Genomic DNA, 20,054 nt, shown 5'->3' with positions numbered 1-20,054 from the left:
TTTCAGCCCATAATGTCACTGAATCGTCTACTGCACTGTTCAGTGTTTTAAATTCCTAGTTCTGGGTACGTAGCTGAATGACAGAACGTGTGCTTAGCTTAGCATTCAAGAGGCCCTCGGTTCAATCCCCAGCAACAGAAAAGAGTAAAACTAAAAAATATCAATGATTTGATTATTTTCATTATGGGTGTTTCAAGCATATATCTGTAAATACTATTGTTGTTGTCTTTTCCAATAGACATGGCTCTTTGGTTATGAACTCACTGATACAATCATGGTCTTCTGTGATGATAAAATCATCTTTATGGCCAGCAAGAAAAAAGTGGAATTCTTGAAACAGATTGCCAACACTAAGGGAAATGAGAATGCAAATGGAGCCCCTGCCATAACACTGCTAATAAGAGAAAAGGTCAGAACTAATAAACAATGTGTCGTAAATGTTTAAAAGTTTTTGGAAGTGAGGGGTTTTTTGTTCCGAAATGCTATGTATGACCCTAAAAATGATTCAAGAGGAAAGTTGTACCTGGCTATGGTAATAATATAAAGTTTTGTCATATCTTCATTATTGGTTAGGAAGAAAAGAGTCCAATTACCCAAAAGTTCTTCAGTAAAATAAATGGGCTGTGGAATTCTGGTGAACATTAACTTTATTGTTCTCCAGTACACTGTTTCCATTTGACCTTCAGAAACAAGATAACCTTAAATATCCTTAAGGTAACTTAAATAAACCTTGTTTCCAGTTTTTATCGAATGTGATCTTTTTTTCACACTATTCACCTAACAGGAATTTTTCCTCAAATTTTTGTTTATATGTTTGAGTTTCTTGACTTTGTGAAGAAAAAGAATAGTTTTGTTAACTTACTTGGTACTTTTACCTAAGTATATAAAAATATCCAAAGGAATTTTGTGTTAACCTTCGAAGTGTTATAATCTGCTCTTAAGAAGTAGGTGGAGGGGCTGGGGTTATAGCTCAGTGGTAGATTGCTTGCCTAGCTTGTATGATGGACTGGGTTTAATTCTCAGCACCACATATACATAAATAAAATAAAGGTCCATTGACAAATAAAAAATACATATATTAAAAAGAAAAAAAGAAGTAGGTGGAGATTAGGGGAGAATTTATTCCTTCCATGGTTTAGAATATTCTCTCTGCTTATTACTAGTTATAACACAAATGTCTAATTTTGAAACTAACAAGCCCTTTTTCTTCCCTGTGGCACTGATAGAATGAAAGTAATAAGAGCAACTTTGACAAAATGATTGAAGCCATTAAAGAAAGCAAAAATGGCAAGAAAATTGGTGTGTTCAGCAAAGACAAATTCCCTGGAGAGTTCATGAAGAGCTGGAATGACTGCCTCAACAAAGAGGGCTTTGACAAAGTAAGACTAATACTGGGAAGCAGCAAATTGAAAGTTGAGAAGACAGAAGTATATTGGACTTCCATACAAGATAGTGGAGGACATTTGTTTGGGGGAAACTATGTATTCATTTGCATTTATGTTTTTCATCCCCTTTTAACAATATATTAGTTATACTTTTCAGATAGAAAATGGGGTGTTCAAGAGGCTGTCCACCCACTTCTGTGTTGGAAACAGAGAAAAATCTTCTGACCAAGAAATAGATTTGTGTTCTTTTTTCCTCCACCATTCCTGCTTATCTTCAGCCTTGACAAAAACCTATAGAGAGGCAAATTTACGTTTTAAGAGGTACATTAGCTTAATGCCTCTTATAACACAACAGTGACCTGGCAAAGAGCTATTTTAAATGTTTAATCCATTCAAGAAGAGAGACTATTTGAATATTCTGCAAACTATTGATGGAGATTGCTAAGTAGCCAAGCATGGTGGTATACACCTGTAATCTCAGAGACTCTGAGAGCTGAGGCAGAAGGATTGCAAGTTTGAGGCCAGCCTCGGATTTAGGATTGCTAAATAGTGAGGCCCTAAGAACTTGATGAGACCCTGTCTCAAAAAAGAGCTAGGGATGTGGCTCAGTGCTTAAGCACCCTGAGTTCAATCCCTCATACCAAAAAAAAGATTGCTAAGTAATCAAGTAGAATAACTGATAATATTCAAAATAGGAGAGATGCATTTTTTTAGCAGTTCTGTATTTGCTTGTTTACTATCACTTTGACTATAGATTGATATCAGCGCAGTTGTGGCATATACCATTGCTGTAAAGGAGGATGGGGAGCTCAACCTAATGAAGAAAGCAGCCAGCATCACTTCTGAAGTCTTCAACAAATTCTTCAAGGAAAGAGTCATGGAAATAGTTGATGCAGATGAGGTAAATAATCGACCTTACCACTAAGTTGGTAATAATTCTGCCATCTGTCTTTCAAGATAACTAAACCTGCATTATGGTTTAATGAGGTTATTCATTATTTTATATACATATTCTCAGAGCAGCTGTAAATTCTACATACTGTTCTCCAAACTTGCTTTGTATGTATACCAATATATTGTCTGATGTGTAAACCATAAATTATATCAGGGTATGTGATGTTTTCAAATGGTAACATCCTAGCACTTCACTTTGCTATTTGCCACCCTTTAGTTTCTTTATTTCTGGGTACTCCTACAGAAAGTTCGACATAGCAAACTGGCTGAATCTGTGGAAAAGGCTATTGAAGAGAAAAAATACCTAGCTGGGGCAGATCCTTCCACTGTGGAAATGTGTTACCCACCTATCATTCAGAGTGGTGGCAACTATAATCTCAAATTCAGTGTGGTGAGGTAAGTGTGAGAACTTTCTAATGTAACAACAATCAGAGCCATTTTGAATTTTAGCCTATTTTCACTTTAACTCATTTGAAAAAGAGAAAAGTAGGAGATGGAATAATCACTAGTCTGTTTTCTATATGTTTACTTTATTTCACCTAATACTTAAGCACTTTTCCAAATTAGTGAAAATGCAGAATATGCTGAAATTTTTTTTAATGGTGTCAGATATACCTTAAAGTAATTCCTCTCTTAATTTTACGAACATTTTAAAGAAAGTGTTTCTCTACGTTAGAGGGTGGTGCATGCCTAAAGGTGTTCCTCCAGTGAGTCTGAAGAGTTTAACTGTAACCCACAATTCATAAAGGACTTGTGGATAAGTGACTCCTCACAACCATATTGTTGCTAAACTATAATGGATACAATTCAGTATATCCTTTGCATCTTTAGAATACAATACTTACCTTCTTGAATTTTTATAATAAAAGTTTCGTTGCTAATTTTTACTCCATTGCCTTTAACAGGTATGATTACTAAAAACCAACAAAAAAGTTTTAAGTCTGTATTCAGTTACAACATTGACGTTCTTATAGAAAGGAAAATAATTATTGTTAGAAGTTTTATGACAGTGATACTAAGGACTCTGCTACTTTGGGTAATTAAATGCTTTTTTCTTTGGTCTCTAGTGATAAAAATCATATGCATTTTGGAGCCATCACTTGTGCCATGGGTATTCGCTTCAAGTCTTACTGCTCCAACCTTGTTCGCACTTTGATGGTAGATCCTTCTCAGGAAGTTCAAGAAAATTACAACTTTCTACTCCAACTTCAAGAGGAACTGCTGAAGGAATTAAGACATGGTAAATTGCCTTAGGAAAGATGATTTAAAATTACATAACAAAAATGTCACTAGTAGCCCTGTGCAGTGGTGTGTGCCTATAATCCCAGCTGTTGGGTACCGAGGTAAGAGAATTGCAAATTCAAGGTCAGCCTGGGCCACCTAGCAAAACCTTCTTAAAATTTTATAAAGCTCAGTGGTAGAGTGCTTGCCTCCCATGCACAAGCCCCTGGGTTCATTCACCAGTATCACCCAAAAAAAAGACCGTTTTTTTTTGTTTTGTTTTGTACCCTTAAGGCTCTCATTTTTTAAAAATAAGAGTAAGATTTTACTGACCCTGACCTTAAATCATCATACCATTTAACTCTTTGATTACTTCTCTTTCAAATGTGAGTGGTTATTGTGGCTTAACACTGATGCTGACAGAAATCTCATTTGTTAGGCCTCTATCCAAATCTTCATAAAACACTTTGGCCTGTTACTCTTTAGTTTAAGAGTCTGAGGGCTGGGGTTATGGCTCAGTGGTATAGCGCTTGCCTTGCTTGTGTGAGGCACTGGGTTCGATCCTCGGCACCACATAAAAAATAAATACAGCTATTGTGTCCATCTACAACTAAAACAAATATTTTTTAAAATAAAAATAAAAGGGTCTGAGAGCTGGGCACCATGGCACACACCTGTAATCCCAGTAACCTGGGAGGCTGAGACAAGAGGATCACAAGTTCAAAGCCAGCCTCAGCAAAAACAAGGCCCTAAGTGAGACCCTGTCTCTAAATAAAATACAAAATAGGGCTGTGGGTATGGTCAGTCGTCAGTCAGGTGCCCCTGAGTTCAATCCCCAGTACCTAAAAAAATAAAATAAAATAAATGAAAGGGTCTGAGTACTAGTTATCTCTGCCGATAGAATGTATGGTGTTTATCCTACATTGAGTGAATACCAAGGATACAAGGAATAGAATAAGTAGCAATACTGCTAAGCAAGCTACTTAACACCAAAGAAGAAAACAAAATTACTTGACTACTTTATTGCCTTGGATTCTGCACTCTCATTTGGCTAAATGAAGCCTCATGCTTACCCACTTTTAAACTGTTTTGTAAGCCTACCATTCTTCCAGAATCTCTAAGTTGATCTTAATCCTATTAAATCAATCATAAATAGTTTAATGAGAATAAAGATTTCTTGAGGACACCATCTTCAGTATACTCTGGCGGCTTGATGTGTTCATTTATAAAATAAACCTAAAAAATTAATGCTGGAGTTCTTCTAACACTAATTTGCACATTTAGCAATGAATGAAATGGACCTACTTCCATGGTCTGTTCATCAAAATGTATAGTAACTTTTTACTGTAATACTTTTGGTAACTCAAAATATGTCACTGGGACAGCTGATGTTCCTTGGATAAATGATTCTCAAACAGGCTAATAAGGAATGACTGGGTGTACTCTTTGTAAAAATGCAAATTTCTGCCTGGAGCAGTGGCTTTTACCTGAAATCCCAGCGTCTTAGAAGGCTAAGACAAGAGAATTGCAAATTTGAGGCCAGTCTCAATACTTAGTGAGGTTCTGTGCAACTTAGTAATACACTGCTTCAGAATAAAGTATAACAACTGGGGATGTGACTCGGGTTGAGCACACTGGGTTCACTTCAAGGTGTGTGCTCCCAAAAAAGCAAATTTCTAGTCATAGTCATCCCTGCCACTCTGCATTCCTTAGTTCACACTTTAAGAAAAATTTCTTTAGGGGACTTAATAGGTGGACCTAATGATGTTTGGGGTTTTTTCCCTCTGAAAGATAATTTAATGTCTTCCTTTTTTCTTGTTATTAGGTGTGAAGATATGTGATGTGTATAATGCTGTCATGGATGTGGTTAAAAAGCAGAAGCCAGAGCTGCTGAACAAAATCACCAAAAATCTAGGGTATGCCATAATATGTTTTGTCACTCTGAGTCAGTTTTCATTACTGGCAGTAGTAATTCTCTAGTCTTAAATGAGTTGATTGATTTCACCAGTATTCATAGAAATACTTAACTGTAGTTTTCCCAGTTTTACGGAATACATATTTTTTTTAAGACCAATGTAGTGTTCCAGTAGGTGTTCCAGGATTAAATTAGCTCACATTTACAAATTGAATACTCTGGAATGCTCTAATGTTTTATTTATTTACTTTGAATTTTTACTTAATTTAGTATTTCTCAAATGTATTTGACTGTTGAACACTTAAAAAACCTAATAAAGGACATTTGTGGAAACAGTTCTAGGCAATCTTTAGATGAAAACTAGTCTAGTCTCAGGTGTATAGTGTCTTTGTGGACTTCTCTGGTGATACCAAGTCTTATGAATCTGTGATTATCAATGTTGCACTAAAAATTACCATCATTCGTGGGGTGGGGGTTGCCAAGCACATGTGAGGCACTGGGTTCGATCCTCAGCACCACATAAAAATAAATAAAGGTATTGTGTCCATCTACAACTGAAACATTTTTTTAATTATATCTCTTAATTTACTATCTAAGTAATGTATCTCATGAAAGTCTCTGCTAAACTGTCTATAGGAAAAACAACTATTTCGTGGTGAATTAAAGCTTAAAACTGGGTAAATAAGCTAAAGTTAAAAGGCTTGGGGCTGGGATTGTGGCTCAGTGGTAGAGCACTTTCCTAGCATGTGTGAGGCACTGGGTTCAATTCTCAGCACCATGTAAAAAAATAAATAAGTACTACATGAGGTACTTAATTTAAAAATGATTTTTCAACATGGAATTATATAGTATATTTAAAATCTAAAGACTGTCTTGGAATGCTTTACCTTAACTGACTGATCAGCAGAGATAAATCACTTCAAATTTACCTGCATTATTTTGAAAATTGAAATGAGCATTATAATAATTGATCCATGTTACAAGTCTTTTAGCATATTGCTGATATATTTCTCTTCTTTTCAGATTTGGTATGGGAATTGAATTCCGTGAAGGCTCTCTAGTAATTAATAGTAAAAATCAGTACAAACTTAAAAAAGGTGAGTTTTACATGCTTGCAATAGAAAAGTGCTTTTGAGTAATCCTGTTAGCTTTATGACCCTTTCTGTATAAATCTAATTCTTATTCATCCTTTCACAGCCACAGACTAATCTGTTTTGCTGTTTTAGGGATGGTTTTCAGCATCAATTTGGGATTCTCAGATCTGACTAACAAGGAGGGGAAAAAACCAGAAGAGAAAACCTATGCCCTATTCATTGGTGACACAGTACTTGTGGATGAGGTATGTATTGCCTCTTTAACTTCTGGTTTATGAACTCACTTTTGAAGCGTATTTTGGACTTTGTGGGCATTTTCTTGTTTGTTAAATGCTAGTTAAGGGGAGAGGTCCCTGAATAGCCTGACAGTACAGCTGAGAATAGGATTTTAGCCCAGAACCAGGGAATGATTTAAATCAAGCCACTTAAAAATGATAATATCAGAAATTAATTCTAATGGGATTTTTTTCTTTTTTTTAATATTTATTTTTTAGTTGTAGTTGGACATAATACCTTTTCATTTTATTTATTTATTTTGATGTGGTGCTGAGGATCCGAACCAGGGCCTCGCATGTGCTAACTCCACTGCTGAGCCACAGCCTCAGCCCCTTTCTTTTTTTTTTTTTAATGGCAAATTCATCAAGCTACAGTTTACATACCATACAATGTATTTACTTTCTTTTCTTTTTGGTACTGGGAATTGAACACTGGGACACTTTATCAGTCATCTATATCCCCAGCCTTTTCTTCTTTCCTTCCTTTCTTTATTAACTATTTAATTTTGAGCTAGGATCTTGCTAAGTCCCTGGGCTAGCTTCAAGCAGGATCTTCCCATCCTGGCCTCTCAGATTGCTGGGATTACAGCAAAATGTAGAATTTTTGTTGTTGTTGTTACTTTTGTTTTTTTGCTTTTTGTTTTTATTGTGTAATTTCATGGGTTTGTCTATTTAGTGTGTTTGCAGCTGTGCAACCATCACCACTGTTTAATTTTAGAATCTTTTATCACCTAAGGAAACCTGAATCCACTTGCAGCCAGTCCTCATTCCTGCATCTACCATTCAGGTCCTCCAGACCTATGCCACAACTTAATTACTTTCTGTCTCTAAAGATTTTGGTTATTTTGGACATTTCCTATAAATTCAGTCAATATGGTATGTGGTCTTTGTGACTGGCTTCTTTTACTTAGAATTGATTTTTAATGATAGTGAATATTTCAGTGTTCTTATTAGAAGCAAACCACTCAGCCATATCCCCAGTCCTTTTTATTGTTTATTTCATGACAGGGTATCACTGAGTTGCTTAGGGTCTTGCTTCAGCTGGCTTTCAACTTGCACTCCTCTTGACCCAAGCCACTGGGATTACAGGCATGTGTCACCATGCCCGGTTCTATAAGTATAGTTTCTGATAAGAGACTAGGAGGATAAAAGTTATATTTATTCATTGTCAAGTGTTTTAGAATCCAGAAGTTTCAAAATTATTGCCCAGCTGTGTACTAGGTTAGAAAGTGAATGTGCTTTATATTGGTAGTCTAATTCTCCTTTTTATTCTAGGATGGCCCAGCCACTGTTCTAACTTCTGTGAAGAAGAAAGTAAAGAATGTGGGGATTTTTCTAAAGGTAGGAAGAAGATAAATGAGCAATGTAGGACTTCCAGTACAGTGAGGAAGTTAAACATGTTTGGCTAAAGAAAAAAACAAACAAACTTGTGTTTTTTAATTATTGCAACTTTTTCCCGTAGAATGAAGATGAGGAAGAAGAAGAGGAGGAGAAAGATGAAGCAGAGGACCTTTTGGGAAGAGGTTCTCGGGCAGCATTGCTTACAGAAAGAACACGGGTAAGTTTACTGTTTTAGATAACACTTATCTCATACCATATCAGTTGATTCACACTTCTGATAACTCGGGTTCTCCCTTCACTAGAATGAAATGACTGCAGAAGAGAAGCGAAGGGCACATCAAAAAGAATTAGCAGCTCAACTCAATGAAGAAGCCAAGAGACGATTGACTGAACAGAAGGGAGAGCAGCAGATTCAGAAGTAAGAGTTTGCACTTAGCAGTAAGATTGTCTTAGAGTTCTGTGTGACTGCAGAAAATTCTCAGGGTTTTTTTGGTTGTTTTAATCTCACTCCAGAGCTCGCAAATCTAATGTTTCCTATAAGAACCCATCTCTGATGCCTAAGGAAGCTCATATTCGGGAAATGAAGATTTATATTGATAAGAAATATGAGACTGTAATAATGCCAGTGTTTGGCATTGCAACACCTTTTCACATTGCCACAATCAAGGTACTGATTCTTATTGCATCAAGTTGCATTCAGACTTATTTCTTAAAATAACAGTTGTGCCCACCATAAATAATCTGTATCATATCTTGTACTCTGCTCCTTTAGACTCTGTACCTCTGTACCCATCTCATCCTAATGTCCTGCAATCATTTTCATTCCCTTTTAATTTTCACTTTGTAGAAAGCTAAACTAATCTGGAGGGGCTGGGGTTGTGGCTCAGTGGTAGAGCACTAGCCTAGCATGTGCAAGGCACTGGATTCGATCCTCGGCACCACATATAAATAAATAAATAAAATAAAGGTATGGGTCCAACTACAACAACAAAAAACTAATCTGGAAATATAATTTGTCTATCTTTCCTTTTTTTATCTTTTTTTTTATTTATTTATTTGGTTGGTTGGTTTTGAGCATCGTTTAGGCTTTAGTTATATGCATGATACAGAATACTTTGAAAATTCAGTAAATCTTTTGGGAAACAAACATTCAATCATTTTCTAAAAAGAGGTTTTTTTAGATTTAGATTTTTAAGTTAAACTCTTAAATGCACTCAGCTAGTAACACCTAATAATAGTGATTAATAATACTAATAATAATAAATTTTAAATAATATATTAAATTAAGACAGACGTTAATCTGTCTTAAGAAACTTGGTAGTGGTTGTTGTTTTAATGCATTCTTTTTCTCTGAACAGAATATAAGTATGTCTGTGGAAGGAGATTACACTTACTTGCGCATCAACTTTTATTGCCCAGGCAGCGCTCTGGGTAGGAATGAAGGCAACATCTTTCCTAACCCTGAAGCCACTTTTGTCAAGGAAATGTGAGTCCCCAGGAAAACAACCATTCCCAAATCCCTGCTGGCTAGAGTGGTAATCTCAGAAACATCTCATTCTCTGTGCAGCATCCTCCTCTGTATAGTGAATGTTGACTACCTTGGTGGCATTTTAGGGTTACTTTGCTGATTGTACTATTTTAGACTCTAATTTAGAAGTTTCATGAGAATATTTTATATTTTATATATTTATATTATAGTAGAATCCTTAAATGTGTGTCATGTTGGATTCTCTTTCTTCATGGTGATGTGCCAGATTTGGGGGGTGATGTGCCAGATTTGAAAATAAGTGTGATCTTCCCCACTCTGATGGATTTAGAATATTTATAATATTTTCCATTTAAGAGAATAAAGGAACAATAGGGGTTTTTTTTGGTTGGTTGGTGGTTTGTTTAAAACTTTTCCAAGCATTCTTACTACATAGTGGTATGTTTTTCTCTTAAAAGCATTAAGCCAGGTGTGGTGGCACACACCTATAATTTCAGCTACTTGAAAGGCTAAGGAAGGAGGATCACAAATTCAAGGCCAGCCTGAGCAATTTAGCAAGACCCTGTTTCAAAATAAATACACACATATTAACATATACATATGTATTGATCCAGATATAAAATATACTGGTAGTAATGGATACAGGTTACCTGGCCAGACAGATAAACTTCTATAATTGTTTCCCCTTTTTTACAGTACATACCGAGCTTCAAATATGAAGGCACCTGGAGAACAGACAGTACCAGCCTTGAACCTTCAAAATGCGTTCCGAATTATAAAAGAAGTACAGAAACGATACAAGACTCGAGAAGCAGAAGAGAAAGAAAAGGAGGTGAGCCTGAACACAAGACTAATTAAGCACCTTTGTTCAAAAGGACATATGTGTTTTAAAGAGCATGTAAAGGTACACAGGATTCACATTAAGGTTTTTTCTATTTAGGGCATTGTCAAACAAGACTCGCTTGTGATCAATCTAAACCGGAGTAACCCCAAACTGAAAGATCTATATATTCGCCCAAACATTGCCCAAAAGAGGATGCAAGGCTCACTGGAGGCCCATGTCAATGGTACATACAAATAATCTTTTGTGTTTCTGGGCTCTGTCTTCAGGGGCACATTTGTAGGAATAACAGATCAGATAATACGGTATGACAAGGAAATGTTGGGAGGATCTACTTACATTGCTATATGGCCAGTGAGAATGGAAAACTCTACAGTTCTTTGTGCTTCCTCTTACCCTCTTATAACTAGAAGACACAAAATGTCTTTTTATGATCTAACCTAATTATCCTGATTGACACTTAGCTTCTTCATTCTTTTCCCCAGGTTTCCGCTTCACATCTGTCCGAGGAGACAAAGTGGATATTCTATATAACAATATTAAACATGCTTTGTTCCAACCCTGTGATGGAGAAATGATTATTGTCTTACACTTTCACCTCAAGGTATGCCCTTTAACTTAACTAGCTATGATTATGAGCTCTTAAGCAAAATATTTAATTTTTCTCACTTCTTTCCTATAAAATAGTGATAAAAAATCTTGTAACAAAATCATGAAGAGGCTTGGAAAATATGTTTATAAAGTCCACAGTGCCTAGCATCTAGAAGGCACTAAGTATTTTTGTTCCTTTTGTGAGATATATAGTAACTACCAAAACATAATGTCTAGCCAGCTGCAGTGGTACATGCCTATAATCCAAGCAACTTGGGAGGCTGAGGAAGAAGGATTGCAAATTCAATGCCAGCCTCAGCAACTTAGTCCTGTCTCAAAAAGGAATTTTGTTTTAAATATATATTGTTTTAGTTATAGATGGACACAATATCTTTATTTATTTTATTTTTATTTATGTGGTGCTGAGGATCAAAACCAGTGCCTCACATGCTAGGCAAATGTTCTACCACTGAGCCACAGCCACAGCCCCAACAAAAAGGAAATTTTTACAAGGGTGTTGGGAATGTTGCTCAGTGGTTAAAGCACCCAACATAAGCTTTTGAAGTGTTCTTCAGATTCCTGTTTTTCTGAAGTAAAAGTTTTTGCTTATACAAAACTTGTTACCAAAGTCTGTTGTAATAAATAGAAGCGCTTTTTAACTTTTACATTCCCAAATACCATTATTTGTGACAGGGGTAAACAAATGGTACTGGGGATTGAAGTCTACCACTGAGCACTATCCCCAATGCTTTTATTTTGAGACAGGTTCTCACTAAGTTGCTGAGGCCAACCTCAAACTTGTGATCCTCTTGCCTTAGCCTCCTAGATAGCTGGGATTATAGGCATGCACCACTACACCCTGCTGGTTTAATTAATTTTACATGCGTGCTATGGAAGCCCATGTCTTGATTACTAAAATGTACATCCTACATATTTTTATGTTTCATTATCATGTTTTTTTTTCTTTTTTTGTTGTAAATGGATCTTTTGTTTTATTTATTTATTTATATGTGGTGCTGAGGATTGAACCCAGGGCCTCACACATGCTAGGCAAGTGTTCTACCACTGAGCCACAACTCCAGCCCCAGCATTATCATGTTTTGTTTCTCACATATTCCTTCTGTGTGTAAGGTGGCCTAAGTCTTCTGATTTCTTTCTTGTTCTTTCTGTTTTATGCCACCAGAATGCCATCATGTTTGGGAAGAAGCGGCACACAGATGTGCAGTTCTACACAGAAGTGGGAGAGATCACCACAGACTTAGGGAAACATCAGCATATGCATGACCGAGATGACCTCTACGCCGAACAGGTCTGTGAAATTTGGTGTTGAATTTGTAGAGTAGCAAAGGATGTGGTCCAGATCTGAGCACAGGAATTATTGTATTTTATAAACAACTGTGAAGAATAACTCAAATTATCTGCTTCGATGGTAGTTGTGTTTGGGAATTAGCTATAGATTCACCCTGGTAGTTAATGATGATTTTAATAAGTTATATTTTAGAATTGTAATTATGAGAATTAAAGGCTACAAAACACTTCAAACTTTTGAGGAGAGGTACTATTAACAAGTAACATGATGGCTGTAGTTAATATTTTTTTTTCTACAGATGGAGCGAGAAATGAGGCACAAACTGAAAACAGCCTTTAAAAATTTCATTGAGAAAGTAGAGGCTCTAACAAAAGAGGAACTGGAATTTGAAGTGCCTTTTAGGGACTTGGGGTAACACATTTTATCTTTTTCTTGATCTGCAGTTTTACCAGGTTGTCTTTTAAGAAAATGGATTACTTTTTTAATAATAATTAAATGTAAACAACACATCCGGTTTTTTCCCATGACTGATAATCTTTGAGACATCCACTCCCCCTTAAAATTTTTAAGGATTTGCATGAATGGCTAAGGCTAAGAGGTCTCCTGATGAGTCTTCAGTGAGTATGTAGGAGCCTTGTTTGGCACGAGGGGAGGGAAGTTTGTCGGAGCAGCAGTAGTTTAACATTTGCTAAACCCACTTTTATGAGTTTCCTTTCTTTTCAGATTTAATGGAGCTCCCTATAGGAGTACCTGCCTCCTTCAGCCCACTAGTAGTGCGCTAGTAAATGCTACCGAATGGGTAAGTATGTCTTGCCTCCCTTTATTTTTATTTATTTATTGGCAATGGACCTTTATTTTTATTTATTTATATGTGGTGCTGAGAATTGAACCCAATGTCTCACACATGCTAGGCAAATTCTCTATCACTAAGCCACAACCCTAGCCCTAAGTACTTTTTAAAAATAGTTTCTTTACATAATTTCCTTGAATTTATTCTTCTTGAGGTTTTTATCTTGCAAATGGTTTTACTAGGGCTTCTTAGTATCTCTAGTTTACCCTTTCAAAAACACCAAAAAAAAAAAAAAAAAGCTTAGTTTTCCTGTGTGATAATTTAGATCCTGAAAGTATTTGAAAGTACTAGTACTTTGGGGGAAGTATTTATATAATGATCTAGTTCTTTTCTAATAGCCGCCTTTTGTGGTGACATTGGATGAAGTAGAACTGATCCATTTTGAGAGGGTCCAGTTTCATCTGAAGAACTTTGATATGGTAATCGTCTACAAGGACTACAGTAAGAAAGTGACAATGATCAATGCCATTCCTGTAGCCTCTCTTGACCCCATCAAGGAATGGTTGAAGTAAGTAAATGTGCCAGTCATCTCCTATTTTAAGAATTTAAGTATTGTATGTTTTACATAAACGTGTAGTGGTGTTCACCTATAGACCCAGCTACTCTGGAGGCTGAGGCACTAAGATTACTTCAGCCCATGAGTTTGGGGCCAGCCTACAAAAAATGTCAAGATTATGCCTTTTTAGAGGAAAACAACTTTAAAATCCACTATTGTACTTAAGGTAAGACTACCTTTAAATTAAGTTACAAGGATTTGAGGTCTGTTAAATATGACAGATCCCAAAGAATCCCATTCATTTTTTTCCTGAATTCCCAGTAGTAGTTTGTGAATGTTTACATGAGAAACTAAAAATCCAAGATTTTTTTCTATCTAGTTGGTACATGTGTAAAAATATCTGTGTGCATGTATAATAAATGTTCATCCAAAGAGATTCCATACTTCTTACTAGTTCTTTTTTTTTTTTTTTTTTTTAATTTGTAACATACGTACATGAGAGGGACACTCATACTCAAAATAATTTCTTTTTTCTTTTTAAGAAAGGGGAGAGAGAGAGAATTTTTAATATTTTATTTTTTAGTTCTCGGCGGACACAACATCTTTGTTGGTATGTGGTGCTGAGGATCGAACCCGGGCCGTACGCATGCCAGATGAGCGCGCTACCGCCTGAGCCACATTCCCAGCCCTCAAAATAATTTCTTGTGGAAGTACCAGAACCCCAATAATTTAAGGAGTGGTCACTCCCTAAGTGTGATGTTTGGGTAGCTGTTAAATAGTTTACTCTGCTGTTCCCCGTTTCCCCATTATCTAGGAAGTGGAAATGTCTATAAATATAAATGTCCTTTTTAAGAAATGGGTTCACCTCTCTTCTTCCTGATTGTCATGAACTGGGTAGGTTTTCTATGCTGCTCCCTTCCAGCATTATGATCTGCCTCACCTTAGAGCATGGACTGAACCTCTGAAACCATGAGCAAAAACAAGTTTTTCCTCTTTAAAAAAAAAAAGAAAGAAATGGATCCATAGCCTAGAAACAAACTGAGGGAAATAAAAATACATGGTTTCTTTTTTCTTTCTTTCTTTCTTTGTGTGTGTATGGTGCTGGGGATTGAACCCAGGACCTTGTGCATGTGAGGCAATCACTCTATCAACTGAGCTAAATCCCCAGCCCTGTAAGGATTTTTTCCTAAGAAACATGCTAGTAGTTGGGAGAGGAGTACAAGTATTGTATATAAATGCATATGAACTTTTTAAAAAAATTTTTTTTTTTTTTAATTTTTAATATTTATTTATTTTTTTAGTTTTCGGCGGACACAACATCTTTGTATGTGGTGCTGAGGATCGAACCCAGGCCGCACGCATGCCAAGCGAGCGCGCTACTGCTTGAGCCACATCCCCAGCCCTAAAAAATATTTTTGTAGTTATAGATGGACACAATACCTTTAGTTTATTTGTTTATTATATGTGGTGCCAGGGATTGAACTCAATGCCTCACGCATGCCAGACAAGCCCTCTACCACTGAGCCACAACCCCAGCCCAGCATATGAACTTTTAGCAATCTTTATTGAAAATTCCCCAGTTTATGATAATGAGTGTTGGTAAATATATCCACCATCACAGTTAGGATAGAGTGTTTCTATCATACCATGCCTCTATGAAGTCAGTCCTTTCCCGCATCCCCATCACTGATTTCTATCACATTACATTTTTTTGCCTGTTATAGAATTTCACATAAATGTAATTAATTACACAGTAGGTAATCTTTTGTATGTTGCATTCTTCACTTAGCATTCAAAATTAATCCAAGTTGTATACTTTAGTTGTCTTCCCCTTTATTATGGAGTAGCATTTCACTGTATGGATATCTCTTATTTAACCCATTTCCTAGTTAACAGACCTTGTGTTGTTTCTATTTAGGGGCTATTACGAATAGCTCCTATAAATATTACATACAGATTTAAGTACATATAATCTAATTTCCTTTGAGTAAGTGCGGTTGAATAGGATTTTGGTCATAGGGTTAAACGTATATTTAACTAAGAAATTGCTGAATCATTCCACTATGTCTGTAAAACCAGCTGTCACAGTCAGAATGCAAGTACACTAAAAATATCATGTAGAATTATTGTCAGGCTATATGTTATATGAGAACCAAATGAATTTTTTGTTTAGACTGTGTCCTATTCCCAGTATACCTCATTTATATGGATATTCCAGTATCTGAAAAAATCTAAAACACTACTGGTCCTGTGCATTTCAGATAAGGAATATTCAAACTATTTCTTGTTTTGAAATCTACTTAGTATGGTATTTATGTGGCATTTTTTTTCTGGTTTTTTTTTTTTCACTTTATAGACATTCCTCATTTATTTGTTTATTATGCTGGGCATTGAACCCAGGGCTTCATGCACACTAGGCAAACACTTATCGCTGAGCTATGCCCCAAACTCCCACTTTGTTCTATATTATATTTAAAGTGGGTTACATGGAGACAGCATGTATTTGGGTCTTGGTTTGGTTTGGAATGTTGGGGGGGTTTTATCAGTATGGTTGGGTTTGATCTACCAGTCTTACCATTTATTTCCTATATTTCCCATCTATTCTCTTTTTCCACTTTTCATGCCATTTTTTGTTATTTTTTATGATTCTGTTTTATCTTCACATTTGGCTTGCTAGCTATACCCTTTTATTTTTGTAATGATTGCTATAAGGTTTGCTTATACATTTTTGTTTTTTTAATGTGGTGCTGGGAATCAAACCCAATGACTCACACTTGCTAGGCAAGCACTTTACCACTGAGCCACAACGCCGCCCTGCATGTACTTCTTTAATTTAATCGTAGTATGCTTTCAGTAGTATTGTACAACTTAACACGTCTTACTGTTATAAGGTTCTTATGCTTTCGTCTCTTCTTTTTGTCATTCATTTTACTTCTAACTTATTATGCAGTCTGCAGTTTACCACATTATTTTAGCTTCAAAACAATTATATTTTAATTTACAAATGGGGACATTTTATATGTATGTATTTTACATATAAATTATGTATTTACCATTCCTAGTGCTCTTTTGTACTTTCCTCTTCCTAATGAATTTTTTACTTTTGAGAGGTATGTTTTCTAGTGATAGATTCTCAATATTTTTCCCACCGGATACAGAATTCTAAGTTGAGTCAGTCATAGAGTAACTTAAAAAATATTGCTTGGTGTGTCTTCTGCTTCCAGAGATTCTTAGGAGACATCTGTTGTTACTCTTTTTTCCCCTGTATATTGTCATTTTTTCCTCAGGCTGATTCAGGTGGCTTTCACAGTTTGGTTATTTGGTGCTTTGGTGAAGTTTTGTTTATTTTGCTTGATGTTTCTTGAGCTTCTTAGTTATGAATGTAGGTTCTATAGTTTTCTTCACATTGAGCTATTATATTATCTCTTCCTTTATGTTCAAGTTTCGCTCTTCTATCTTGAACATGAAGAGAATATTTATAATAGTGGGTGGTTTTTTTGTTTCTTTTTTGGTAGTACTGGGGATTGAACCCAAGGCTACTAAACTAGCACTTTACTACTGAGCAACATCCCCAGCCCTATAATAGCCTGTTTAATGTCCTTGTCTGCTACTTTAATTCATCATCTCTATATTCTGAATGTTTCTGTTGATTGATTTTCCTGCTGCCCCTTTTGAGTGCTGATATTTGTGATCAGTTGCCAGATTTTGTGTTTCCACATTGTTGGATGCCGTATTTTCTCATATTATTTTAGATGTTTTAGATTTTATTTTAGGATACAGACAGTTTTCTTGGATTCTCTTTGATTCTAGAGGCTTATTCTCAGATGTCTTTGGCATGGTTTGGAACAACCTTTAGTCTAAAGCTGATTAACCTCAACTACTACTATATGATATTCTTCCGGTTTTGTTTTGGTTTTGTTTTAAGGTGTGCCCCTATCTTCAAATAGGCCTTTCATCAAATAAACAAAACACAGGAAGTGGTGAAAAGTTGAGAAGGGAAGAGCTAGGGCCAGTAAAAAACTGTCTATCTCTTAACTTGGTAGTGTGAATGATCAGAGTTGAAAAATAATCACAAAAGTGATTATAAGTTAAGACCATTTGCAATTAAGAGTGGGACCGGCTGGCACGTGCCTATAATTTTGGTAGCTCAGGTGGCTGAGACAGGAGGATCTCAAGGTCAAAGCCAATCTCAGCAACTTGGTGAAACCTTGTCTCAAAATAAGAAGTTTTAAAAAGGGCTGGGATTGTGGTTCAGTGGTTAAGCATGGGTTCAATCCCCAGTACCAAAAAAAAAAAAAAAGAATAGGACCAATGAGGGAAAAGACAAACTTAAGTGAACAGGAAGGAAAGACTAAGGGAAAAACCCTGTGTTTAAGGAAGAAATTGGAAGAGAACACTGAGCTCAGACTTGGTTGAGAACAGTTTGTTTTAGTTGGAAAAGATTATCTGTTCTTCAAGGAAACTAATGGTCAAGATCACGTGGGGGAAGGAGATCACATTGGAAATTCTCAGAAAATACAGAAGATTGATTCTGATTTTGTAATGTCATTTCTCTCAGTTCCTGTGACCTAAAGTACACAGAAGGAGTACAGTCCCTCAACTGGACTAAAATTATGAAGACCATCGTTGATGACCCTGAGGGCTTCTTTGAACAAGGTGGCTGGTCTTTCCTGGAGCCTGAGGGTGAGGTGCGTGAGTGTGGGGTTTTTTTTCTGGCAGACAGTGTTGCCTGCTGTATTTTGGCAGTTAGGAGAATGGCATACAGGGAGCACATAAAGGATTAGACCAACTGGGAGAAGCTTTGAACACAACTTGGTATTATTATTTTTCCTGGATAGTTTTACAAGTATGTGATAGATTGGCTATTGGTGACCACTCACATGATTTCTTTGAAATTATGAAAAACATTCCACACGAGTTTTATAAGAATCACTTAATGAAAAGTGGTCCTTGCACATTTGCATAATGCAATATTACAAAGTTTCTGTCATTAATTTCCCCAGGTAAGGAGGAATGATATCAATCATTTAGAAATGAGTCAGTGTGCCCTGTTTCAATCCCTAGCACAAAATAAAGAAGGAAGATACACTGATGCGCTGGTTAAGAGTCTGATAACAGTACTTTGCCATTAATTTTAGACAAGTGATTTGATCTCTTAGTCACTCAGGGTTTTTTTGTTTATTTTTTCATGTAAAATGTTGATGTACTAATTGCGTAGAATTTCTTCATTATAAGGTGAATATGGGAATGGAAAGTTAATAGTATTATGGTCTTTCTAACTTGCCAGGGGAGTGATGCCGAAGAAGGGGATTCAGAGTCTGAAATTGAAGATGAGACTTTTAATCCATCAGAGGATGACTATGAAGAGGAAGAGGAGGATAGTGATGAAGACTACTCATCAGAAGCAGAAGAATCAGGTTGGTCTTTTTTATAAGAAAGAAATTTGTCATGGCTTTTTAATATGATTTCTAGAAACTTTGTTTTTGTTGTTTTGTTTGGTACCTGGAATTGAACACAGGGGTATCCAACTACTAAACCACATCCCCAGCTCTTTTATTATTTTAAAACAAACACAGTCTTGCTGAGTTGCTAAGGCTGAGTTTTAAACTTGCAGTCCTCCTGTCTCAACCTTCTAAGTCACTGGTATTGCAGGTGTGTGCCATCATGCCAGGCTAGAAACTGCTTTTTTTTTTTTTTTTTTTTAATTCTGTCATTCTATGATGTTTCTGTTTCTGTATGACTAATTTGTGATCATTGTTATTTCAGACTATTCCAAGGAATCATTGGGCAGTGAAGAAGAGAGTGGGAAGGATTGGGATGAACTGGAAGAAGAAGCCCGAAAAGGTTAAAAAAAATAATTGTTTTTGTTTGGTGTTTTTATTTATTCATTCATTTATTTATGTACAAATTTTTGACATGTTTCTGTAGTTTGATGTATTAGTATTACTAGCCTCATGAGAAGAACAAAAGAACATGATAAAACTTGGAGCCATTGCTACAGTTTCATTGAATAAAGGAGAAATAAGGTCCAGAATGTATCTAACTTCTCCAAGTGGATAAGACACCACCTTAACCGGATGTCTTTTTCATCTGCCAAAGTTTCCAAGGTGCTCATAGCCATGATACCACATAATCATGTAAGGCTCCAGGTTAGGAGGAATATCTTTGTAGTGCTAATCTAGTTACTCTGAAACCAAACCCCAAATACAAGTTAAAGATGAAGAGGAAACATTATCTGCTGTATCCCAGACATGATAGGTATTTTGAGCAGGACATCGTACTTAATCCTTAAATAA

At 36.1% G+C, this 20,054-nt stretch overlaps 1 protein-coding gene across 1 annotated transcript in view; it reads left to right on the top strand.

Annotated features, from left to right (window-relative positions):
* Window positions 1-20,054, top strand: part of Supt16h (SPT16 homolog, facilitates chromatin remodeling subunit) — a 33,389-nt gene that overhangs the window by 11,715 nt on the left and 1,620 nt on the right. The window contains exons 3-25 of the mRNA XM_026414210.2: window positions 239-409; window positions 1,227-1,379; window positions 2,140-2,286; window positions 2,584-2,735; window positions 3,407-3,579; window positions 5,386-5,476; window positions 6,499-6,572; window positions 6,702-6,814; window positions 8,120-8,185; window positions 8,307-8,402; window positions 8,488-8,603; window positions 8,699-8,852; window positions 9,544-9,671; window positions 10,368-10,503; window positions 10,612-10,738; window positions 10,998-11,116; window positions 12,287-12,412; window positions 12,711-12,823; window positions 13,136-13,211; window positions 13,601-13,770; window positions 18,317-18,446; window positions 19,046-19,175; window positions 19,525-19,602. Coding sequence (XP_026269995.1) covers window positions 239-409; window positions 1,227-1,379; window positions 2,140-2,286; window positions 2,584-2,735; window positions 3,407-3,579; window positions 5,386-5,476; window positions 6,499-6,572; window positions 6,702-6,814; window positions 8,120-8,185; window positions 8,307-8,402; window positions 8,488-8,603; window positions 8,699-8,852; window positions 9,544-9,671; window positions 10,368-10,503; window positions 10,612-10,738; window positions 10,998-11,116; window positions 12,287-12,412; window positions 12,711-12,823; window positions 13,136-13,211; window positions 13,601-13,770; window positions 18,317-18,446; window positions 19,046-19,175; window positions 19,525-19,602 — 2,839 coding nt within the window. The remainder of the gene's footprint in view (window positions 1-238; window positions 410-1,226; window positions 1,380-2,139; window positions 2,287-2,583; window positions 2,736-3,406; window positions 3,580-5,385; window positions 5,477-6,498; window positions 6,573-6,701; window positions 6,815-8,119; window positions 8,186-8,306; window positions 8,403-8,487; window positions 8,604-8,698; window positions 8,853-9,543; window positions 9,672-10,367; window positions 10,504-10,611; window positions 10,739-10,997; window positions 11,117-12,286; window positions 12,413-12,710; window positions 12,824-13,135; window positions 13,212-13,600; window positions 13,771-18,316; window positions 18,447-19,045; window positions 19,176-19,524; window positions 19,603-20,054) is intronic.

Source organism: Urocitellus parryii, chromosome 6 (genome assembly GCF_045843805.1).
Source record: "Urocitellus parryii isolate mUroPar1 chromosome 6, mUroPar1.hap1, whole genome shotgun sequence".
In the NCBI taxonomy this organism is placed as follows: Eukaryota; Metazoa; Chordata; class Mammalia; order Rodentia; family Sciuridae; genus Urocitellus; species Urocitellus parryii.
Note: the sequence above shows the minus strand (reverse complement) of the source record. Positions and strands in the feature narration are given on the sequence as shown.